The sequence below is a fragment of the Epinephelus fuscoguttatus genome, linkage group LG20 (assembly GCF_011397635.1).
Source record: "Epinephelus fuscoguttatus linkage group LG20, E.fuscoguttatus.final_Chr_v1".
Taxonomy (NCBI): Eukaryota; Metazoa; Chordata; class Actinopteri; order Perciformes; family Serranidae; genus Epinephelus; species Epinephelus fuscoguttatus.
Window position 1 is genome coordinate 6,024,426 of NC_064771.1, and position 25,835 is coordinate 6,050,260.

The following is a 25,835-nucleotide window of genomic DNA, read 5'->3' on the forward strand; positions in this document are numbered from 1 at the left end:
TTAACAGATTAGATTTTGGGGGTCAAAGGTCACTGTGACCTTAAGAATCCGGCCATTAGTCAATTTGGCCATTAGTCAATAATTCATATTATTACAACAAAATTTCACACAAATGTCTAAACGGGTAAAATGATGACATTTTATACCCAAAATGTCAAAGGTCAACTTCACTGTGACATCATAATGTTCTGCAAAAACACTTTCCTGAACAATTTACAACTCTGTTACTCAGGAACAGAAGGGGATACATTTGGACAGATACTGAATTGGTGACACTAATCTTGGATGTACACCTTGAAACCAAGCTGATTGTATACATCTTCAGTGCTGCCGGATTTAAGATGTGTGAAGCATCCACATTTTAGAATACGCAGCTTATTTGCAGCAACATCCTTATTTGAAGCAATGTCAACTGTCATGTTAATAACTGCAACTTGACTGGTTCGCAGAGGCATACAACAGCGAGGCAGTAGTTCTAGTTTGCTAAGGTCTTTATTTGTGGAAAATGTATAACATATACAGTTAAAGAGTTACAAAGTGAACCAAGCCACTCACTCCAGAGCTGTTTTGCCCACTGTAATTTTGCATTTTAAAAATGCTAAACATTATTTGCCCTGTTGTGTTGCCTTCACAGATCTAGCTGTACTCTCGGCTGGCGGCTGCTCAACCTGGTGACCGGGTTCTTCCCTTGCTCTGGTACTCTGCAGCCCTATGTCACACGTCACCTACACGACATCTCTCAGGACTACGAACACCCATACCAAGGTAGAGGAAACAATAATACACAAAAACCACAATTACACCAATCTTATAAGTCATTGTAATGAGTGGTAAAAACACCAGCTTGATATCCAGATAGACAATGGCTCTTTCAGTGCACACAATCTTTGACATAACATACTGTATGTGTCCTCAGAGCTGGCGTGTGTGTGTCAGGATAACCTTCAGCGATCTGTCAGTTTTGGTGGTCGCCGTAACATCCCCTCACAAGTAGAGATGGAGGCCATTCTGGCAAGTTCACCTACACACTTAAACAAATCAAAGTATATCTGTCATGGTGTATTTCAACTGTTACATTCCATCATTATCTGAATTCTTTCTGCAGGCCGGCAAAACTTCTCGCCGTATTCCTATCAAGTTGCCAGGAGGGGTGGATTTCCCCATCAAGATACGCAGCTCCAGTGTAAGATTTATTTATACCTACTTATCTATGAACAAAACAGGAGTCCTATCAATAACTCTGTGGGTCCATTTTGTATCCTCTAGTTGGCAGCAGAGGTGGTAACAGAGCTCTGTAAAGAAATGGGAATCTCAGATCTCACAGAAATCAGAGAGTTCTCCATCTTTGCCATCCGAAGTCACGGTAAATCACTGCTACAGTTCCTAATTGATACAGAATTTACAGCTAGACTTGCACATTAACTTGCAGATGTGAGTCAGTCTTTGGGTTTTAGTTCAAAACAGCTTTGTTCAGCTAGTTGTAAGAAGCTAATACCCTGAGTTAAATACAATAATAAGTTTTGAATTTACATGTCTTCTGCCTCATCTGCCTTTTCTACTATTTTTCCTTGTATAGTTTGTTTTACAGGAGCCCTTAGCGGTTTAGTCCGCTAAGGGTTCTTGTTTTTGCCACTGACAGGCTCAGATTGTTATTCTAAGTGTCTGACAACATCATAGAAAGGATCCCTACAGACATAGACCTTTTTGTTAAAGAGTGAGATCTTTTTTTTGTATGCCCAGAAACAGCCCCAAAATCGCGATCACTTACCCCACCAGAGTCCATTTAAAGTGACCGATTAACAGATCAGCCTCCTTCACTTCCTCCTTACTCCTCTACTCCTTCTCTATCAGATGGGATGGTGCGTCCACTCCATAGTGAGGAGTATCTGTTCGACTTCCTGCTGGATGATGGCTCCATCTCCTTTTCCCTGCGAAGAGTGATATGGAGAAGCCCTCTGTCCTTTAACAGTGACCTCTATGTGGAGTTCCACTACCAGCAGGTGAGAGCATCAGTTCACAACATCAGGAGCAGCAGTAGGACATTTCTAGCCACTGGTCCAGTGTCCATCTTATTGTTATCTATAATTGTATAATTTGTGCGTGTATGTGTGTGTGTAGCTCCTGGGTGACTACCTGAGTGGGCGGCTGATTTTTGCTCCAGCTCCGGGTGGTTCCTCATCAGTCCAGCAGATAGCAGAGCTGTCAGCCCTGCAGCATCTGGCTCAGGGACTGAACGATCAGCCCTCACTGTGAGTGTCACATCCCACACTGACTGTCACAATAAAACAGTACTCATCAGGAATGTAATATTTACGGAGACTGGACAGCTCAACAGAAAATAATCTCACACAAACATACCACTGAGATATAAGATACACAAAACAACAGTAATATTAGGAGGAGACACACTGAAACTATTTCTTAATGAACAGCAGCATTTCTGGCTATGGTGTGGGTTGCCAGGTACAGGTGTTAAGCACAGGGTTTGGTCTCCATTCAGGTACAATTGTATCCAACCTGGCAACCTCATCCAACATCAAGACTTCCACTTCCCCTCAGTCACTTCCCCTCAGCCTTTGGTATTATGCAAAAGCATAGATCTCACGGAGGCCACATGGAGAGCAGACAGAAAGTGTACCATGATTAGCATAACTATTATAACCATAGGCTTATGATATCTTGCAAAACAACACATTTTCTATATGTTTACAAATAATGTTAGGAATAAAATAAACTGCAGCAGTTTATATGACTTTATCTAGTAAAAGTTATCAACAAGGTTTTCTTAAGAAACTATATGCTAACTAGTGAACCTATACATATATTAATCTACCTTTACAGATCTATAAGATACATTTTAAAAGTGAACTGAAAAGTATGCCAGATAGTGAATTTGTTGAGTTTTATTTTTATTTATTATTTAATTTTTCAGTAGTAAATAACTGGAATTTTATGTAGAATCCATGAAAACTACCTAACCATTGATGTATTTTATTGCATTATATGCACAACTGCAATGCACCGTGGGTAACAGACCTCCGAGGGTCAATCTCACGTTTCTCAAGGTTCAGTTTTTAAGACATATGGAGCAACTCTTATGATGGCGGTGGGGATTCCCCCTGAGGGCAAGTGCCAACGTGAAGTCAACTGATAACTTAGTCAATTAGTTAAACCGCTAAAACTATTGTTTACATTTGTGTTTGTGTATGAATTAAACAAATGAGATAAATCTTAATTACTCAGTTTTAGAGGTATTGGTAGGGGTGTTTTTTTTACAATACGGTACGGTACTATATGACGTGATCCGGTGCAATGCAGTGCAATACGATATGATGCGATACAATACGATACGATACAATAAAATGGATTATGATGGATTATGCTTTATTCTTCCCACAGCAGGTAAATTTGTAACATTACAGCAGCAGAGGGATAGTGCAAACAGGAAGCATCAGTAGAAAACAAAAGATTAGCAATATACAAGTATGTATCAATAAAAAGAAACAAAACAAAGAGCAATATAATAAGCAAACAATATAAAAACACAAAGCAATATAATAAGCAAGCAGCAAAAAGACGCAAAATACAATCAGGTACAGTCATACAGTCAGGCTGAATGGCTGATTTCACATTATTGACTGATTGAAGTACCGATATCACACAGTTTAGCATGTACTGAGATTGCACCTGAGTGATTGCTTGCAAGCAGTAAAAAATAAAAGCAAGATAATAAATAGATGGGCTGAATGGCAGAATTTGAATTATTGCACGTATTGTGTAGATATTTCACAGTTGGCATATACATATGATTGATTGTCCATGGTTTTAGTGTGTGTGGTCTACTGGGAGCAGTGTTGGTTATATAGTCTGACAGCAGCAGGAAGGAGGGACCTGCAGTATCTCTCCTTCACATACTGTGAGTATGGATTATGAAGTCCAGTTATAAATTGTTGGAATATCCTTTTACAGCTAGGCCAAAGGGGTGGTGGGTATGAGGGATTGGGGTTAAGGGTTAGAGGAGTGGGGTTACGGTTAGAGGTTAGAGGGACAAGTTGGGTCTTTTGATTAGTAACTGTAATTTAATTACATTTTTTTTCTTCTCAGTAACTGTGACTCATTACAATTACATTTATTTTGTAATATGATTACGTAACTGTAACATGTAACTAGTTAGTCCCCAAAATTGTTCAGTGCATAGCATTGCATAGATTAACTCCATTGTACCTGGCAGCACTGACTGGCCAATTCTTTTCAGTGTGCACTCATATCACAGTATCCTGATCATCTCCTTTAACTACCATCACCAACAGTCATTTGGTTACATATGCATTATTTTGGTCTCTATGTTGTCATCACTAAACACCAAAGTTGACTAGTAGGCTTAACTCTCAGTGTCCTCTAATTGTAAGTCTGTGTATTGTATTTCTCTCCAAGGCCAGAGATTAAGGAGTACCTGCCCCCACAGGACGGGCTCAGCAGTAAAGTCGAAGAGATCCACTCCTTCTGTCTGGGCCAGATAGCTGCCATGCACTCCCTCAGCCCTCAAGACGCCAAAATACAATTCATTGGTGAGGGGGTAGTATCTCCTCTCCTCTCCTCTCCTCTCCTCTCCTCTCCTCTCCTCTCCTCTCCTGATAATAATCATATTGTCTGAACACTATCTTTCAGAGTTCCTGAGCACCCTGCCTCTGTTTGGCTCCAGCACTTTCTTGGCCAAGAAGGTCAGTCAACGCGGCTGTCCCTCCCCATGCATGGTCAACATTAGCCAGGAGGGGGTGCTGTTCCTTCACCCCAAAACACAGGTACTTTGAGCAGCCACAGTACTAAAACACTCCTTTAAGAATCATTATGTTGTATATCACCGCGTGTGTCTGAGCAAATTGTATGGGGATAAAGACGTTATTTTATCAGTATTAAAGAGTCCTGTCTTTTTTATTTGTGCTGGTCCAAGTTCAAATCTGTGTGCCTGTTTTACTGAGTATACTCGGGTTTGATCCAGTTAATTTTTTTTTAACGAGAACTATGGTGTTTGCCATTTTTGTTTGTTTGTCATAATATTCAAATTTAACCTTGTTTAAACATATGTATCATTAATGAATATTAGTGCAGAATAAAATCAGACATTTTCACCATGCATGCAGTCATATTTTCTTGCACTGTATTTCCTATGTAGGATGAATCCAGAATAGGTTTAGGAGTAATATATTTTGTCCTTTTTCTTATACTGTCCCTTTAAAATATTCAGGGACTTTAATCTTTTCTTTAGCCAGTCAGTCAGTCCTGCAGAAACCCCCTCTTGTCAGGTTGGCAAAGCTACAGTCTGAAGCAGCATTTGGCCTGAGTTTGGACCCAAATCTCTCCGCTAATACTAAAAACACTGCAGCAGCTGAAATGAAGCAGAAGCAGCAGTTGTTAATAAAAGCCAGTGTCAGCCATCTGAAGATTTATGTTTCTTTCTCCTGCAGGAGCGAGTGTTTCTGATTCCTCTGGCAGATGTGCAGTCCATGCGCACCATCCGCCCCAAGAAACAAAGCAAAGTGCCATCTATGGATATCGACTATGGCAATCCAAGCCGACCCAAAAAAGTCACCATTCATCTCAAAGAGGTACCAAAGATATTTATGTTGTGTAGCACTGACAGGAAAATTCAGGGGGGGGTTTTTTGTTTTGTTTTTTTTTTTTTAACAATCTGGGTCTGCTTTTTGTACTGGATTCACTCTGTTAAAGTAATGTGGTCAAGACATGAGAGAAACTCTCATAATGATATGATCCAAATCTTAATGCTGATCCTAATTTCTCTGTAGCGTTGTACAACAAAGTTTCAGTCACTCAAAATGAATATTTTACAAAAACAAGAACAAATGAAATCCATGATGAGCAGTTGAAAAATGAATTTATGAATTAGATATGGTGTGATCCACCAGTTCTTGCACTGGTTATTGGTACATTACATATTGGCGACATCAAGTTCTTTTTGTTTTTCTATCTATCTATCTATCTATCTATCTATCTATCTATCCATCCATCCATCCATCCATCCATCCAGTATCTCTATACTGTATATAGCTGTTTGTTCAACTTTTGCAACAGAATAATTTGAAACACACTTTCTTTTTCACAAAAATACATTCATAAATATGGTTTCTTTAACAACAAATTAATTATACGTCTTTATTATACTTTTATAATAAAAGGGTGGCCCAGAGGTGCAGTGGTTAGCATTGTCGCTTCACAGCAAGATGGTTCCTGGTTCAAACCCGGGGTGGGGGGTTTGAACCCCAGGGTGGGGAGCCCCTCTGTGCGGAGTTTGCATGTTCTCCTTGTGTTAGTGTGGGTTTTCTACGTGTACTCCGGCTTCCTCCCACAGTCCATAGACATGCAGGTTAGGTTAACTGATGACTTTAGATTGTGAATGTAAGCATGAATTGTCCGTATCTATGTGTCAGCCAGGTGATAGTCTGGCAACCTGTCCAGGGTGTACCCCACCTCTCACCCAATGTCAGCTGGGATAGGCTCCAGCCCCCTGCGACCCCCAACAGGATAAGCAGTTATGGAAAATGAATGAATGCCAATAAAACAAAATTAGATAAGTAAAAGAAAAAACATAAAGCACTGCTAGACTTTTGTTACATATATCTTAGCCCTTCGCCATAATCATTTGCTTTTTGTGGTCCTCAACAAGCTTCAGGTAGAATTTAGACTGGATCTTAAACCACTCTTCGGACAATATAAAAATGTGTGTAAAATGAAACAATTTTAGGTAAATGCACATCAGAAATAAAATACAATGAACATGTAATAATAAAACCAATAACCAATAAAATTCATCAGATGAAAATAGATAGAAGCCAATGACAACAAACAGAAAATATGAGTGAGAAAAACATTAGTGATGAAATAAAAGCCAGGCTAAAAGTTTTTGTCCCAACAGAACTGAACTGAAACTGAACTGAAATACTTGTAACACAGACTTGTATGTAGGCTATATTTTTCACCTGTGACATCCAGTCATACTTGCAAAAAGACCCACGACAAATTCTTTAATGCAACCAGTGTTTTTAACAAAGTACATTTCCCAATCAAGCTATCATAGAAAAAGAACAGAAATAACTGAGATTCCCAAATTCCTGTGACATGAATGTTCCTTACAACTGTAGGTGAAATGTTGACTGCTGTTCATGTAAAGCTCATAAAACATGAAAGATAACCTTATCTGGTTAATTGTCTGGGCTTTATGGTCATTTCCTGATCATTTTGTCTTCTTTCTCAAACGTGCAATCCCAGTTTTTAAACTGAATTTTGCATTTATTATGATTTTTACACAAACAGCAGTGAGGCCTGGTGGACCCCAATCCATGTTAAAGTGAGGTGCTGTTAACAAGACACCAGGGTTGGGTTATTACAGTTCGATACTGTGAATTCTGGTGTATCGTAGAATCTTAAATGCTCTTGTCAAACATGTTTTGGAAATAGTCCTGGAGATTTATGCAGCCATGTCTGATTGAATCTGTTGATCTCTCTTTCAGGCTAAGGAGTTGTGCCACATCCTTGCTCTGATAATAGAAGAGCTGATCCGGCCATCAGTCACCAGCTCCATTTCAAGTCGCCAGTAGACAGACAGACAGACAGACAGACACACACACACACACACACACACACACACAATATTGACGTTTTTTGCTGATCACTGTCTTCTTTAACCAACTTTGTGTTTACCATTTTTTGTTAATTTATCTTTTTCTCTGTGTAACTTCATGGATCGTGTGTCACCGATAAAATAGACTGAATAGAAACATGCATATGCACACACATTGCTGAACGTCTCTGCGGTGTTATGTTATCTGAGAGGAAATGAGCTGACATAATTACTCATCTGATCAAAGAACAGAAATGAATGCAGGAAAGATTCAAGTCATTTACTCATCATTATTATTATGTGAATAAACCAATGCCTTAAAGTGATTCTTTTTGTGCATTAAAATTCTATGACATAATCGCTGAAATGTAAAGTTTGTTAATCAGTATTGGAAGTTTATGTTTTGATGATGTCATGTTATATAAGTGAATAATTTATAAGCATTAAAAAATATGTTGATTATTTAATCTGATGAGTTATTTTTTATATATTTTTACACAAGGACACTTCCACAAGTACAAGAAAGGTTTCAATATTAAATAGATTATGAGCTCCTCTCTCACAACTTAAAAGAAGCACTGAGCCTAAAGTTCAAGATGGTGACTCAATGCTTGAATCCATAAATGGTCAGCTGCAGCCAGTCAGCATTCCTCCATTTCAAACAGTTTAATCAGTTAATTAGGGATTTTCTGTGGAATGGGGAGAAACCCAGAATAAACATACACAAATTATACACTGCCAGGAATTTAGGAGGGCTGATGTTACCAAATAGTATGACTGACTGGCTAAACATTGGAATAATGGAAATAATATGGGTAGAAAATGAGCTTGCTGCCCCTTTGTTTGGGCCAATAGAGGTTTGTCACAGAAGAAAGTAAATACTAATCCAATCTTCTGGAGGTTTCCTGAAGGTTATTAGAAGGCTATGTTTGGGAAAAAAAATGAAAATAAACCCTTTGAGAACCCCTGGGTACATTACCTAAAGGTTCTTAGAATAATAGGTTTGAATAAAAAAAACAAAACTTAATAGAACATCTGAGTATGTCCCTGAAGGTTTTTAGAAAGTTTTCCTTTTAAACGCCTTTACACAACCTCTGGGGTACATTCCTTGGAGGTTCTCAGAAGATTATTTTCCAAAAATTTAAAGATAACCCTCATCCTCAACTCTGATTCCTGCAGCTCCATCCACGTTCATGCGGACAATTTAATTTACTCCCCTAAGCCACTTCCTCTGCCTGCTGTCCATCAGTTCCCAGCACCGTCTGCCTGTTATGCTTGCTTGTGGCTACTTGTTTTTACGCAGACTTAAAAAAAAAAAAAAGTGAACTTGTAATCTAAGGGCCTTGGGGTGACCACTTGTTACTAAAATAAAACATTATGTGATCTGTTATCCATAATTCCATTTCATTATGTAACTTTTCTGACCATATATTAACTAATAAAGCTTGTTAAAGAACGTTTCAAGAGATGGCTTTAAATCAGGTTAGGACTCACTGATCAAAAATCAAGTAATTAATATGTTCAATTTGACCTTGATTGATTCTATTTATTTTTATTTAACTGTTATTATTTGGGTAGATGTAGTCAGGACACTAATGACACAATGAATCCATGATGTGGATTGTAAGACACAATGTAATATTAAGGTAACTTGAGATTCAAATCACTTTGGTACACATTTAATATTTAACTTTCAAGAACACAGAGCAAACCTCAAGTTGATTATATAGAATATAATATTTCACACCGATTAAAATTCTACCCATGTTATTCTGTGTGGGCCAGACCCCATCTGTCACTGGATCCCAAAAACAGGACTCATATTAAAGCCCACTATGAAGAACATTCATCATAGTTGGAAAGCAGGTCCAGCCAGGGCTGACAGGTATTGATTTATACAGCGAGTGAAATTACACAGTGGAGGCAGCCAGGCAACCTGACCTCACTTTCTACTGACGCATATAGTGACTGCAGGGACGCAGCCTGAAGGTTACAGAACAGTGATTGCCTGTGTGTGTTTGTGGGTATTTAGAGTCAAGACTACCACAGTCAAAATCAAGTGCAAGACTACTAGTTTAAGTTGTAACCAATGGCTTAGGTAAAGGTTAATGAGTCTATTATTAAATGTCCATAGCCTATACATGAAAGGGAAAACTCACCCCAAATCAAAACTACATATTTTTTCTCTTACTTGCATGCTATATCTATTTGGTGTGAGTTGCCAAGTGTTGGAGATATCCACCATAGAGATGTCTGCCTTCTCTCCAATGTAATAGAACTAGATGGCACTGGGCTCGTGGTGCTCAAAGCAGCAGAGGACGCCATTAATGTTCACATCTCGCGCTGTCATGAGCATGAGCCTCTCACCAGTGAGTAGATGTGTGATTCCTTCTGCAAGGTGATATGGCTGGCAGGTGTGGTTCGGTAGAAAAGAAAATAGTTCCCTCATGAAACTGTTCACAACAAGCAGTGGCGTAAGGTAGTTACAATGGGCCCCAGTGCACGCTATTATGAGGGGACCTATTATGCCCTAGTTACAAGTTAGCACACACACACACACACACACACACACACACACACAGTTTTAGGTGTATATTTTAGTAACAGTGTGTCATACTGCCACTTTTACGTTACATCCACTTGCAGACTTGATACTGGACACATTAACATACATATTACACAGCAATCATCATTACATATCTGTATAAGACAAATCTACAAAAGAAAATAGGAAATTATTAGTTTAACTTGATAGTTTTTTATCGGTAAATTATAGTTTTTTAATAGTTTATGTAAAATGAGTTTATAATTTGTTATAGATTGACACTGTTTTACAAAACCAGAAAACCATGATGGAGATGGGTTTGCCTTATTTAGGGCATGTATGGAAAATAGCACCATTTTTGTTTTAATGTAAGTTCTTCTTTGAATACGGGCGTATTTCCAGGTGGCAGTCGGGCCCCTCCACCCCATGGGCCCCAGTGCAACCGCACTGCCTGCACTGTCTATATTTACGCCCCTGACAACAAGGTCTGTGGATTATCTTGAGTAACTGGGTCATGATTACTGGAAAGGGATATTGATGTTCAGTTTTTCATATGTATTCTTTGGCACTTTGAGCACCACAAGCTGAGTGTCATCTAGTTCCATTACATTGGAGAGAAGACAGACATCTCTACGACCAATATCTCCAACACTCTGCAACTCACAACAAAACAATCTAGATTGATAAATAGCACTACAGCTTTGAGGAAAAATATGTAGTTTTGATTTGGGGGTGAACTGTCCCTTATTACCATGTTATAATAGTATAGTTGTGTGATACTATTTATTAATAAAGCAGTTTTAAATATTAGTAAGTCATTATATAAAGGCAAGGGTTCCACATCTTTAATAAACTATCTGCTGATAGAAATGGAAATGATAAAAGGATCACAGGTTTCTCACTTTTACTAAACCAACATTAAAAGTTAGTGCGTCATCGATATAAGGTTCTACAACAACCATTCACGTTTGTAGTTGTAAATGGGGGTGTATTAGAGAGAATGCAGTGCAAGCTGTTGCGTAGGATTTCAAGTGTGTGTGTAGGTGTGAGTGTGTGGAGGAACAGTACAGGGGAGTGCAATAGATCAAAATAGTTGGCGATCCAGGGGCTATACATGTACTCAAAATTATAGTACTGATACATAATGAGGTGAAGGTAAAATGAGGAGGGTGGGACTAATATTTTTAAATACAATGTAAAAATGACAAAAGAAAGTAAAAAAGGGTGTTGCTGGTGTGTTGTATTTTTGTGTGGTTTGTATATATTTCACAGGATGTGCACAGTAATAACTGTAATCATGATAAGGGGTGGGTGGGAAGTTTGTAATATAATATGTATGATTTCAGGCTTTCCACCAGGTGTTGAACCTGCTGCAGGGATTTACTCCCATCAAGACAAGCATCAGGGAGGTCAAACACTGATGTTGGGTAATCAGTTGTGTTCCAGATGAAGTATTGAATGGGGTTGAGGTAAAAAACAACCCCAAGATCCTCTTTTCAACCATTGGCCATCTAATTAACCCTGTTTTTACAAAGCCTGGCAGTATGTCTACAAACTCAAAGTGTGAAGAATTTGCAGTCCACTTCAGAAGTAAAATAGACTCTTTCAGATCAAATCTACCTCAGTCTCATTCTGTGAGTTTTAATATCCAAGAACCTTTGTTTTTACATGACGAAACAGTAGAGAGATTTGTCCTGGTTGATGCTGAGATGCTTGCAAAGGTTGTTTCTCAATTAAAACCAGCAACCTGTATTTTAGATCCAATCCCCACATCCTTTTAAATCATTTTATAGCTTTTTAAAAGAAAACTTGCTGAACATGGTAAATTATTCACTTCAGATGGGTGTCTTTCCAACAGCTCTTAAGACTGCTATAATTAAACCACTTTTGAAGAGAAAAAATCTGGATGCTTCTGTACTTAATAACTACAGACCAATATCCAATTTACCTTTTTAAGCAAAATTTTAGAGAAACTAATTTTTAACCAGTTACATGATTTTATGAGCACTCACAATATTTACGAAAAATATCAATCCGGTTTCTGGACTAATCACAGTACAGAGATGGCACTGGTTAAAATTGTTAATGACCTCAGGTGCAATATGGATATGAAAAGTCCTTCCATATTATTACTACTTGACATAAGTGCAGCATTCGATGCGGTAGACCACTCAGTCCTTCTAGACAGACTCCACAGTGTCATTGGCATCTCTGGTACTGTTAAATCTTATCTTAGCGACAGAGTATTTTTTGTAAAAGCTACATGTCCAAAAGCTACAAAATGAACTGTGGGGTTCCTCAAGGTTCCATTTTAGGTCCTACTCTTTTTAATCTTTATATTTTGCCACTGGGAATCATCATCAGGAGGCACGGCATCAATTTCCACAGCTATGCAGATGACACACAGCTTTGTATTGCCGTGTCTCCTGATAACCCCAGGGCCAATAGATGCCCTTTTTAACTGTATCTTAGATATTAAATCATGAATGGCTAAGAATTTTCTACAGCTCAACCAGGACAAATCTGAAATTTTGGTCATTGGTACTGAAGCCCAGAGAGAGAAACTCAACGAGAGATTGCATGCACTGGCACTGTCAACAGGTGAAAAACTTGGGAGTCATCTTTGATTCAAATCTAAGTTTTGAACCCCACCTTAGAAATGTCACCAAGACTGCATTTTATCATTTAAAAAATACTGCCAGAAGGGCAGCATGGTGGCATGGTGGTGTGGTGGTTAGCACTGTTGCCTCACAGCAAGAGGGTTGCCGGTTCAATCCCAGGCGTGGGAGCCCTTCTGTGCGGTGTTTGCATGTTCTCCCCGTGTCAGCGTGGGTTCTCTCCGGGCACTTCGGCTTCCTCCCACAGTCCAAAGACATGCAGACTGGGGACTAGGTTAACTGATAACTCTAAATTGTCCGTAGGTGTGAATGTGAGCGTGAATGGTTGTTTGTCTCTATGTGTCAGCCCTGCGATAGTCTGGCGACCTATCCAGGGTGTACCCTGCCTCTCGCCCAATGTCAGCTGGGATAGGCTCCAGCCCCCCCGCGACCCTCAAGAGGACCGTTGTTTCTCTCTCAAGCCAGTACAGAGAAGATAATTCACACTCTTATTACTACTGCAATGCCCTGCTCTCTGGTCTCCCAAAAAAGAATATATCTCAGTTACAGTTAATTCAGAACTCAGCCGCAGGTGTGCTGATGAAGACCAGAAAGAGAACACACATTACTCCCATTTTAAAGTCTCTGCACTGGCTACCCGTTTGTTTTAGAATTGATTTTAAGATCTTTTTATTGGTTTACAAAGCTCTTAATGGTCTTAGTCCTTCCTATTTATCTGATTTGCTTTTATATCCTATGAACCCTCTAGAACCCTCAGGTCGTCTGGTAGTGGCCTTTTAATTATTCCCTAAGCCTGGATAAAAACCTACGGAGAGGCATCTTTTTATTATTATGGTCCTCGTTTCTGGAACAGCCTTCCTGAGGACCTGAAGGCAGCAGAGAGTGTTGATATTTTTAAAGGCAAACTTAAAACCTACCTTTTTAATTTGGCTTTCAACTGAATTTTACTTGTTTATTAATCTGCCTTTTATCTTCTATCTTAGCCTATTTTATTGTCTCTTCTTCATAACCCACATTTTATGTCTGTTTTACTTCATTACTTTAACTCTTTTACTCCTAATATCTCTGGTTTTACTCACTTTATTCTATAGTACTCTTTCCTTTTATATATTTTTATATTTTTACTCTATTCTTTTATGTATTTTTAAATTTTAATTTTACCTCTGGTGTTTCCTCTTCGCAGATTTTTAAGAGTTATGATGGCGTTTCCTGAGTTCCCTGCGTTCCCCGTGTTCCCGTTTTTAATGACTTCAACGCTTAATGCTTTTTTGTTCTGAATATGTGAAGCACTTTGTGTTACTTTGCGATGTATGAAAAGTGCTATACAAATAAAGTTTGATTGATTGACTGATTGATAAAGGCTCTGTACAGGCCAGGTCAATTTCTTTAACATCAAGCTGGCTTTGTACATGGGGCATTGTCATGCTGAACCACAAATACAAACTGTTGACAGCACACAAATTGCATGTTGTAGCGAAATAATAGTCCCCTAGTCCAAACCATGAAAAACAGACCCAGGACAAAATAGATGGGAATTTCATATTCAAATATAATGCATATTGTACGTGTTGTATATCGCGCCTGTTTAATGCAACACATTTGTTGTAATAGTCAAATATGAGTAGGTATTCAAATATTTTCAAATTGTGAGTCTCAAGGGCATCACAGTGTCAGCAGTTTGTTTGCACCCTCCTGGGAACTACTGCCTCCCCCTCCAGTTTTCTATGCAGCAGCAGTGAGTGCTCTCTGGAGTTGTGCCACATAGAGGCTGACAGTATCAACTGCCTGCAGTCCCTGTCAAACACAGAGACTTCAAAGCTGCAGTTTATTTTCATTTCCTTTGAATAGGATTTACTCCCGTACATTTTAACTTGCTGTTAAAAAGTAAGGAAGCTGGTTAAAAACCGGATTTTGTCAGTCTAGAATACATTAACTCGTGCTCTTTACCTTTCCTCCCTGCAGATTTGGGCAGTATTCCACAATAAGTAATGTTGGAAGACATATTCAGACCTTTTACTTGAATCAAAATAGCAATACAGTTGTGTTAAAGTACTCAAATAGAAGCAAAAGTCCTGGAATCAATATATTCAGTAAAAGTACAAATGTGACAGTGACTAGAAACAGTATATTTTCTTATCTTGACTCATACACTTTTTACTTGTAGTGCTGCATTCAGGTGAAATGGGACAATAAAAAAACAAAACAGGTTGAACAAGATTACTAGCATTAAACGCTCATCACATACTAAACATAACATCATCGCATACTTTCTGTTCATGGTAACAGTTTTAATTGTTCATGCTATAAAACGTTGGTGAAATGTTGTACGGTGACGTGACAAAATGTGGGAGATTAACAGACTGTGACAACCTGACACCTACTTTGCTGTATATGACAGGTTTAAAGTTCTAACCTGTAATTATTTGTTATGGTAGTGCTCATAATTATTATTTTATTTCATTATATCATCATTTGGTTATTGTCGTAATATCTGTTTTTAACTCAATACGACTTTGAGTGTCATGAATTGGTAGCGTCTCCGAGGTAAAGCTTTGAGGTTTCCTATTTCAAAATAGAACATTAACTATGTTTTGGTCTCAGCAAATCAGAGGATAGACTGCTCTGGCACCGACCAATTACAACACATCATTCCTTCTTCCATGCAAAACGCTCCCCAACATGGCTGCTGCGGTACTGTAAAGGCTCAGAAGTGCATTTGTATCTGAGAGAAAATCGTAATTTTAAAAGGATAACAACGACGACCTTAAAATTACGGGGTGAGTTTGCAGACCAATACTGTACATTTACTGGCTGGGTTGTTACAGAAAATACTGCAACAGCGTAAAGTCAAGTTAGGTCGAATCCTCTGTTGTGTTAGCATATGCCTTTCACATCAAGGAAAGAGGACGTCTAACGTTAGCCGGCGTGCCAGGCATTCTGTATGGAGAGGACGCTAACAAACTCTTTAACGCTAAATGTTTTTAGCATTGAGGTTCCACTCATAGCAAACATGTTTTACGATATGTTGTCAAATTATGGATACAGACTTAAAGACGTCACACCCAGGCGGCAAGAGCTGTCGTTTCAGACCTTTGAGGCAACTTCAGCGTTGATGTTTTGCTCCACTTGTAATTTCATACACAGTAACAACGTAACGTTAATTAGTGGGCTGTTTAGTCAGTGTGAGCAGTTGAAATCTTGTAATTTTAGCCTAACGTCAGTGCATGAACATTATCAACTAAAGGGGAACACCACCTAAATTCAGAATTAAATATGTTATTTCTCTGGCCCAGTAAAGTTCAATCAATATTGGTCAACATGAGCTACTCTCTCTCAAAGCCAGAAACCAGAGGCGAGGTTCAAACCTGTGATGTCATCAAATATAAAGTCTGGAGCTGCTCTATAGATGATACAGATGAATGGGAGACCGAATGTTGTTTTCTTTGTTATCTAAATGAGCTTTATTCTTATGGTAGTGTTCTCAGCTCTGAAACAGAAAATGTACCCATTAACTCAGAACATTACCCTGGGTGCTGTCAGTGTCATGTAGAACATCTTTCACCATTCATTGTCTATGGAGCTGCTCCAGATTTTATACACTATGACAGGGATACTCAACTTACTTTGCCCATGGGTGACTTTTGAAAAATGACAGGAGGCCAGGGGCCAAAGGCAGCGGTGCCACCGAGATCAGGGCCCTCCCCTGGCACCTATTTTGATCAACAAGCTCTATTTAAGTTTTTTTTTAATAGGAATTGGCAGATTACAGCTTTAGAAAGAAATATCAGAATCAGCCTAAAATTAACATTTTTGCTGATCTCACAGGCCAGTGAGATGACGTTTTAATTATGCAACTTCAGTTAGTTTTAATAGGTCAGATTTGCCCTGGTTTTGGCTATTGTCAGGACTGTCTTAGAAAGACCATCATCCAAGCCCGTTAAAGATTTTCATTGAAAATGTTTCATAAAAATAAGTATGGCATGAGTGACCTGAGTTTAAGTAGTTTTTTTGCCCAGTGTACAATTTGAAAAGTAATGTATTTTATGTCTGCATCTGCTACAAGGGCTATCACAATAAGAGTAGGCATAATGACATGTCAGTGCCACTACAGGACAGACTTGATGCTCTCTGCAATTGGGTGGAAAACATATGTGCATTTATTGGTATCAGCATCGGCAATTGGCCAAAATGAGTTTGAAAATATCTGCATATCGGATATCGACAAAAATCCATTATCAGGCATCCCTACTTTTTTATGCACTCTTGTGCACTCTGCAACCATATTTAAATTAAAATGCTCAGCCTGCACTCTGACAGTCTGCTGAGTCTATGGTTTCTTTTAAAAGCCAGCTTAAGTCACACCTGTTTAGAAAGGCATTTGGGTAAACTGTATGCATTTGCTCTGTATTTTCATTATTTTGGGTATTCTTGTTATGTACTGTTTTTTTAAATTATGTATTGTCCAAACAGTTTTGCACTTTTAATTACGTGTTCCGGATAGTCACTTTATCTTCTGTGTTTTATTCTTTGATATTGTTACCTGCCCTTTAAAAGCACTTTGTTACCTTTGTCTGTGAAAAACGCTAACCAATATAAATACATTTTACTTACTTAAAAGTACAAAAAACCCTGTCTATTGTCATAGACCAGGGGAAAAACATGTATGAATTTTGAAAAAAGGCATAGCTCCCCTTAAACTTCAATGCCACAATTTTAAATGATGTATCACATTTCTGACATCAGCTAAAGGCAACTTCTACACTTTCTCCCAGCACTGCGGCCTGCAGGGTGAAAGTGTAGAAATCAATTTAAAGTCGTTCAGCTCGTCTGACGAGGATTAACTCGCTATATTTACTTAGCTAGTAGTAGACTTATTTGGGATTGTATCTCACCCACGCAGTAATTGGGTGGCAGTTCTAAACAGGGATAGTAGTAGCGGTAACATTTGTTGTCAGAACTGGAAACACCTGCTTTGGCACCACATAGTTATTCCAGGTTCAGGTATTCCAGGTAAAGGGAGAATTAAGCTGAAGATAAGAAGCATCCCGAACTGAAAGTTATGCCATTTCCTGTCAGTGAGCATGTCACTTCAGGTGACTTTAAAACCTTGATTGGCCCTTTTACTGAAAACATTTTGACATGTCACAGTAGGAAAAGCACAGGCCTCATTAACAAAATGAATCACAGCTGAGTTCTATTTATCTGCTTCAGTTTGAGAGTCCTGCTATCACACTGTCATGACCTACTCAGACACTTGAATCCTGTTTGACTTTGCACTACCTCCACTTCTGTGTGTATTGGGTTTAATCTTACTCGAACAGTCTTACTTTATAGTCAGTACCCCCTCTCACCTTTCAGTTTGTCTGGCTCTTTTCTCTTCTGTTTGGCTGAGCGCTGTCAACTGTTTGCCAATGGAGACTGCTGACTCTGGAGTTCATTTGGGTTTTTGTGCCAGAGGAAGCTGCTTATGTGGTCAGAGTGAGTGGTGAGCCTGGTGTCAGTAGATTCAGGGCCTTGGTCTGCTTTTCAATAGAGCTATTATGCTAACATCTGGGTGCCTTTGCTGTAGCCCCAACACCATACAACATGAGCATTGAAGCTAACCACGCAGCTTGAACTAATGTGGAAATAGCAAAGCCTGCCAACCATGATGGTTTTTAAAAACTAATGTCTGAATTTAACCTGGTCTACATTTGTGCAGTGTAGGTCAACTATGTGTCATTCCAGTTTGACTTGCTTTTTAACTGATTCTTGTACTTTGTCATTCATCTACAGACCTCTACATGAATGTTAAGAAGAGGATCCCTGTGCTGCACCTGAGCAGCAATTAAATCTCCATACAAAACCCCAAATCCCACAGTTACCCGCTTCTCTCTGCTGGTCCCTGCAGGTGTGGGCGTGCCTCCTGCCACACTGGCAGAAGAGGCGGGGCAGGAGGTGTTGCCAGGTGGGGGACCAAGGCTACACCTGCCTGCCTTCTACATCTTCCTCCGTCCAAATTTGAATTACTTCATCTGCAGCTTCCGCAGCCAGCGGGCTGAGAACAATCCGGCCGAGAACCTTCGGTGTGCGGCGTCCACATTCGGACATTGCAGAGCAGCACTGACAAGGCTCTGCTGGGTGCCGTTGGCTGGTTGAGGAGCGGAGCATGTTGAGTGGCTGTGGTTGCCATGGAGCAGCAGGATAAGAAGCAGGTGAGTTTGGTGGCTTAGCTCAGCATCTGCCTATGCTATCTAACTGTCCCTGAGGTGGAGAGCTGTTTACTGAGCAGATAGGACCCCTGGGATTTAGACTGCTCTGAGGGAAGTGCTTAGCTATGCTGCGGTGTCTCCTAGCAGAGGTTCATGCCCGAGTTTTTTGTGGTACTCTTCAGGGAAACATTAGCTTAATTTCTGAAAGAGCAGTTGTGTAAACAGGAATATTGCCTAAAGGCCCCTTTACATTGTGATTTGGGACACTGGCATTGAGCGCTGACAATCATGAAAGTAGAGCTGCAAAAATAAGTCGGTTCATAAAGAGAATATGAATTGAAAACTATTCTAATAATTGATGAGTTGTTTTTTATATTTTTTTTTCAGCTGTTTTTGTCATATGTGGCATTAAATTGAATATTGTCAGACCCTGTGTCCACTAAAGTGTGTTTTCCCAGTCCCAAAGGCTTTGATCTGTTAGTTGGACAAAACAAGACTATTGACCATTTCATAGGTTATACAGTTTGACCCACGTGAGAGAAAAACCTAATTGTCCACCGGAAATGGTCTTAGATTCCACTGTGAGACACATACACTGATGGACACCAAAGACCTGCATTGTTTGAGAAGTATCTCACCACTGGAAAGATGGTCTTTTCATAAAACTGAGCTGTTTATGAAGTAGAAAGACATCATTACAATGGACCAATAAAGGCTTCCACTGGTGGGTGACATTATGTGAACATGTCTGTTTGACACAATGGCTGCTGACTGGCAACAAACAATCTCATAATACAGTCAGCTAAAACATGTTTCTGAAAACATTTTAGGCGAGAAATAGACAATGCAGTAACAGAGTCTTGGTTTCTATTTGATCAGTGTTGTCTAGGTTTACTGTTTGAGCTCATTATTTTCAGCTGCCGTTTTCACTGTGCAGGAAACAGTATGGTGCGTACTTCCTGTTCACAAAAGAGGGCACTAAAATATGTTTCTAAAGAACATTTTAGGCGAGAAAGGGGCAGTGCAGTAACAGAATCTTTGTTTATATTTTATTAGCATTGCCTAGTTTTAGGGTTTGATCAGAGTTTCGTCTGAGTTTGAGAGGGGAAGAGAGAGGCAGGTCTCTGTCAGTGGTGGCAGCATGGGTGGTGAGCTATATGAAAATGAGGAAGTACAGCCTGTCGTTCAAGCAACAGCCGAAGAGTGGCTGGGGTGAGGAGATCTAGGTACTAGACGGAGGGAAGTTTACCACAGTTAATTTACACACATCACCCACATTGTTATGATACAAAGCTAGTTGAAAGTCGGGGAAATGTCCTTTCAAATGTCCTGTCAGTGTCACTGATTATGGACCAAATTTTGCAATGTAACTTCCTTTACAGTTCACTTCTGTTAGCTATAACAGTGTGATCTTCATACCTGCCAACACTGGGCTGTAAAAAAGAGGAAGATTTTCTGTGGTATTGAAAATTAGCCTACCCTCAATGCCCCGGCCCACATATAACCTACACCACAGATGAATTTGTCTGCGTTTTATACATCTGATGAATGTAATGTCTATACCGTCAGGCTGCATTTCTATAAACACATCCAGGTGCTGCCTCACAGTCCCACGATAGACAAGCCTACGACTACCATGAAGACCAGCAATGCACCATTGATTCACCTCACTCATTAACACTCACCTCAAACATACAAGTGACTCTGTCTCACACACGCAGCACAAGAGAGAGAGGGCAGTGTCAAGGCAGCGGGCAGAGACTGAGAGAGCACAGCCAGGCAGGGTCGATGTGATGGTTGTTGGGTTGCCGACATCTTCCACGATGTTGACTGGCCTGCACTCATTTCCCACCCATTGAGCAAATGCTGTAGTTACCTTCTCTGATTTAGAAAATAGTGAATTGCGGGCTTTGGCGATGGGGTTGCCTGTTGACATCGGTTTGATCAGCTGCAGCTGTGTACTTAGCTTGTAAGTGGTAGCTCAAACTTTAAGTACATCTGTGATATTTTAATTTGGTTTAACATAAAGTGTATATTACTTTTGACTGGTCAACTGAGCTGTCTGGGAGTTTTCCAAAAAAAGGAGCCATTCAAAAACGCAGTGGTGTCATTATTTCCTGTCACTGTTGCACAGGAAGCAGGAGGCTGCTGCAGGGGCTTGACTGGGGTGTGTCAAAGGGACAACATAAAAGCATGCGATTAACATGACTTAAAAAAAACCAAAACCTGTTAAGTATGGACCTTAATTGCAGTGCGATTAACGCGCTAACCCTGACAGCCCTACTTTTTTTGGCCCACATTGTGAAAAACAGCATCACTTCACATTCTTTCATATCGACTTTCCCACTTGAATTCTCACTGTCGTTGATCACTTTCAGTCATTGCAGTTAAAGCCATCTGAAGGGTCAAATGATCAAACCTGTTAAGTTAAACATAGATGTGTAGGAGAGGCATTTCACAACTGAGCAGTGGGAACAAAAACGTGCCCGCTGCTGACCTATTGCTCAAGAGGCTCAAAGAAACGCTTTCTACCTCTTCTATCTCAGTGTTCCCACCTATGTGTGCTGTGTTGTGTTATATAATCATTACCTCATAAGGGTACAGTCAGAAGCATGTAGCTGCCCTCCCTTTAAAGGACACATGAATGTCCTAGAAGTCTTAGAGGTAGAGTCGACCTTTCTTTTTACACATATGATGTACATAACATGGTGTTGATTGACACAGTGAATGTACCAGTTTGAATTCATATTTGTATTTATGGTGAGATGGATAAGTGATACATTTTGAATAGTTTGTAATTGAAGCGTGAAGAACAACTGTTCTTGTAATTTAATTGGAAAAGCATTGGACTAACGATGCCTTCAAGTGGTTCTTGTTTGCTGGGTTAGAGAGAAGACTCTGACACTGTATCATGATTTACTACTTTTCTGATAACCCCAAACTGACAAGCTGTGATACACACTAATAGTTTTAAAAGATCGTCTATTGATTGCATGGTGATTGTTTGAGAGTTGCTTTCAGTATATACTCAGGCAAGTTCTGGAGAAGCATCTGTTTATTACCTCTTTCTTCTTGTTGAACTGAAATTTGATTTCTACTCTCATTATGTGTCAGGCAATATATACTATATTCCTATATAATCTGTTATAGCCAATTATTAAAGGATAAGTTGGTATTTTCCCATGTTTTGTCTAAGTGTCTAATGGGAACAATTTAAAACAATTTTTTCAGTACTGAGGGAGAGTGCTGCAGCTTGTAGCAATGAAACAGGCTGCAGTTTAACCACTCGTGGCATGTTCGCACCGTCAGTTTAGTACACTAAAAGTGTTCTTGTCACTGACAGACTCATGTTGTTATTCTAAGTGTCTGATAACATTATGGAAAGGACCCCTTCATAGAGAGACCATTTTTAAAGAGAAAGATCCATTTTGTTAGAAACAGCCCCAAAATCACCATTGTGAAACCTGCCAGACTTAAGTTATTTAAACTTCAACATGTATAGTTGGGGTGGAAATCACCAGAGGCCAAATTTTATTATACTATCACCATATTTAAGTCATCATGATGTCAATCATTTATATGATAAAAATATCTGTACTCGGCGTGGTGTATCAGTACAATACTGTCATGTAAAATTTTGCGATACTGTGCCCGTTAAGAGTTTATTTCAACCAAACCAGAGTTGGTAATTGTTCAAACCACAGAATGTATATAGGTATAAAAAAAGATGAAGCCTCTTCACTCACTCCCTCTGCACAAAAATGGAGACAAAATCTCCTGGATATGGCTGCTGCCATCTTTCGCTGATGAAGTCATCTAGAGCCAGTGTCTACGCAGTAGCAATCTCTGCTGGTATCTAGTTCCTGCACATTTACCTGCCCTGCCAATCGTGAACAGCGCCATTGATAGCAAGCACACTGATTGGCACACTTAACTATCACTATACTAGTCATGAGCCTAATCCCCCTTGCTTTTTAACATCAACATTCTAGTTATAAGCAGACTTATCAGAAAAATAAACACCAACATCAGAGTGAAAAGAACTACCTAAAATGATAGAAGCTATCTTTGGAAAAAAATTATTTGATGTGTACATTGAGTTTTTAGTTTGATCCATGTCCCATCTGCTGCCACCAAACAATCGGGAGCAGTGCCATTGATCGTGAAGCACTGTTTGGCAAACACACCTGTCAATCATGACATTAAACCACAGATGCAAATTAGCTATTCAGCTAACTCTGGCATAGAACCTTTTCTGTACATGGTCCCTGTCAACTAAACCCCCTTTTTTATAGCATCAAATTACTGATTAAACCCAAACTTATTAGAAAAACGAACACTTGAACAATCATCAGTGTGATAAGAACTACCTAAAAATTTATTGGCGTTTTAGTTTTGCCCATGTCCCGTCTGCGAACGTGGAGCGGGTGGGGTTTATGACCTGTGCTGCAGCCGGCCACCAGGGGCGAACGACAAGTTTTGGCTTCATGTTTTGGGAGTTGATATGTTGGCCATCTTTATTACAGTCTGTGGTTGAAACAGTGGAAGGACGGGCCAAGATGGAGGGTTACTTTTTTCCGTCAACTTTAAATCAAGCGTATTTTACAATGATCTAATGACTGTTTATTTAAATACAGTCTGGCAGTAGAGATTTTGAGGCTGGTTCTGGTGCTGGAAAAAAGATCTTATACTTTAACAAAGAAGTTAGTCGCTTCGACACAAAAACATGGGAAACAGGGTTCAGGCTCAAAAATACTGACCTTAATTGGTTCCAGCTTCTCAAAAGTTTCAACTGGCTTTTTGTCTTTGCCTTATGTTATAGTAAATTGAATATCTTTGGGTTTAAGTATGTTGGTCAGAAAAAACAGGCCTCTAATGTATATTTTTCATCATTTTAAGTTCTTATTTATTAGTAAGTTTTTATTTTAAGTGCCTGCCGTTCACACAGATTTTGCCCTAATCAAATCACAGCATCACCCAGTACACACATTTTATCCCTCCTGGAAAAAACTACTGGAGGTGTCAATATGAGGGGGAAAAAAGGATTTATTATAATTAAATTGTGACCGAATAAATGCTGGCTATGCTTTTTTAAAACTATGCCTAGCTAAAACTAACGTTGTCTAATACAACAGTTTTATAATAAATCCTCCCTTCATGAGGTTTAGAATGTTTTGTTTTTGTTGAGAGAGTTATGGATTCATTGTTGATCATTTTAAAGGCTGCAGTTTGTGCAGCGTTGCCCTGTTGCCATGAAGCTGTAGATGTTATGATTAGTACTTTTATGAACACTCAAAAGACTTCCTGTCCATGTTGGCTTAATTCCAATTCTAATTGTGGTTGGGATTTTTTTTGTTGTTCCTTCTCTACCATTTCTCTCTATAGCTTCTCTGTGTGCATCCCTGCATCATTGCAAAATATGCACAGCCGGCAAGAGTGAAAAATAGGGTAACCAGGGTTATACAGGGCTGACCGGCATTGTTCCTCACATCAAAAGAGCCCCCCCTCCCCACTATGTCTGGCCTCTCTCAGCCCACCCTTTCCCTCTCTGTAGTCGGGGTTTTGTTGCTTAGTTTCCCAGCCAGCTGCTGAACTGAATTGAACTGAATGAGGCTCGGTTCATGCCAGAAAGGCACCCAGACTTGGTGTTTTTGAATGAAAGTCCAGCTGGCAGCGTGTTCTGATGCTGGGCTCTGTTGTCTGCAGCTCAGTGACGAGGGAAATTTGGGTGAGGTTTTGCAGCATCTCCAGTTCTCTCCTGACTGTAGACATGAGCAGGCTCCGGTTAGGACTTCATTCACATCTTGACAACTAGTTTCTGAAACGTAATGATTCTCATCACGTAGCTCGGCTGTCGTTGGATATTGCCCTTGTAGCTCAGCAGCAGTGATACAGATTTTAGTGAAGCAGAGCAGGCAGAGCAGGGCCGTCATGGTGTTGAAGATAAGAGAGGGGATCTTCCTCAGGAAGAAGAGCAGTGTAAGTTGTCTTGCTCGTTTCTGTCTGTCTGTCTGTCTGTCTGTCTGTCTGTAGTGGAACACAGTCTCCTCAGTGAAGGCTAAACAAATGTAACAATCCTGTCAGTTGCTTGTTTGGGTGAGTGACAGTGTCTGTCAGATATGGCAAAGCTTTTACTGTCAGTACTAGTGTTTGCACGTTGATGTAATGCTCTTGATTTGTTAGTGGGCATCCATGGTCAATCTAGATCCTTCCCAGGTTGTAGGCATGCTCTGCTTTACTAAGGCTGTCTCTGCGTGCTTACGTCTGTCTGGAGGATTTTTGTTGAGGCTTTGTTACTCTGGGGAAATGGGAAGTTATTTATAGCTTGCCTGTGTGGGATGTAGAGCCTGAAAGCTGAACCCTGTGTGTGTGTGTTCGTGTGAGTTTTCATATTTGTGTAAGTCTTTCTGTTTGCGTATGTGCAGTCCTTTGCAGACACACACATCCTCACAGTGACATGGAGAGTGGGAAAGGTTGCTTTCCCACTAACATTACACATGACACTGTTTCCCTCTCTATTATAATCACATTCTTTTCTTTTCTTATGTAGTAGGATGTAGGCATGTCGCAATGTCAGAAATTTGTTCATTAAATTAAATTTTTATGATGATCCGCCTGGAACACAAAGTACTGGTTTGTGTGAGTTAATGATTTTGATATATTTTCACATGGCCTACAGCATATTAACATTTCTCCTCCATTGTTGTTGCATTAGTTGTGTGTGGCAGGCTATTTGTCCCACCCCTCCTCCACCGTTATTGGACGACTGGGTAAAAAGAGACAGTGACAAGTGCAAGGTTTGAGCCAGTGTAAAATTTTTACAACTGGTCTGATATTAGACCCGG

General features: G+C 39.7%; 2 protein-coding genes across 6 annotated transcripts in view; both read left to right on the top strand.

Moving 5' to 3' along the window:
- The window catches only part of myo15b (myosin XVB), a 77,017-nt gene extending 68,909 nt beyond the window's left edge, over positions 1-8,108 (top strand). The window contains exons 58-67 of the mRNA XM_049564338.1: positions 635-765; positions 917-1,011; positions 1,106-1,183; positions 1,267-1,363; positions 1,852-2,000; positions 2,119-2,249; positions 4,435-4,568; positions 4,669-4,802; positions 5,466-5,606; positions 7,527-8,108. Coding sequence (XP_049420295.1) covers positions 635-765; positions 917-1,011; positions 1,106-1,183; positions 1,267-1,363; positions 1,852-2,000; positions 2,119-2,249; positions 4,435-4,568; positions 4,669-4,802; positions 5,466-5,606; positions 7,527-7,613 — 1,177 coding nt within the window. The 3' untranslated portion in view covers positions 7,614-8,108. The remainder of the gene's footprint in view (positions 1-634; positions 766-916; positions 1,012-1,105; positions 1,184-1,266; positions 1,364-1,851; positions 2,001-2,118; positions 2,250-4,434; positions 4,569-4,668; positions 4,803-5,465; positions 5,607-7,526) is intronic.
- A 7,353-nt stretch (positions 8,109-15,461) lies between these two features.
- The window catches only part of tmem94 (transmembrane protein 94), a 49,202-nt gene continuing 38,828 nt past the window's right edge, over positions 15,462-25,835 (top strand). For 2 of the 5 annotated variants that reach the window (XM_049563048.1, XM_049563051.1), the window contains exons 1-2: positions 15,462-15,576; positions 18,575-18,993. In XM_049563048.1, coding sequence (XP_049419005.1) covers positions 18,970-18,993 — 24 coding nt within the window. In that variant the 5' untranslated portion in view covers positions 15,462-15,576; positions 18,575-18,969. Of the gene's footprint in view, positions 15,577-18,574; positions 18,994-24,765; positions 24,970-25,835 lie in introns of those variants that run through there. The other 3 variants (XM_049563050.1, XM_049563053.1, XM_049563049.1) reach the window with 2 other exon arrangements.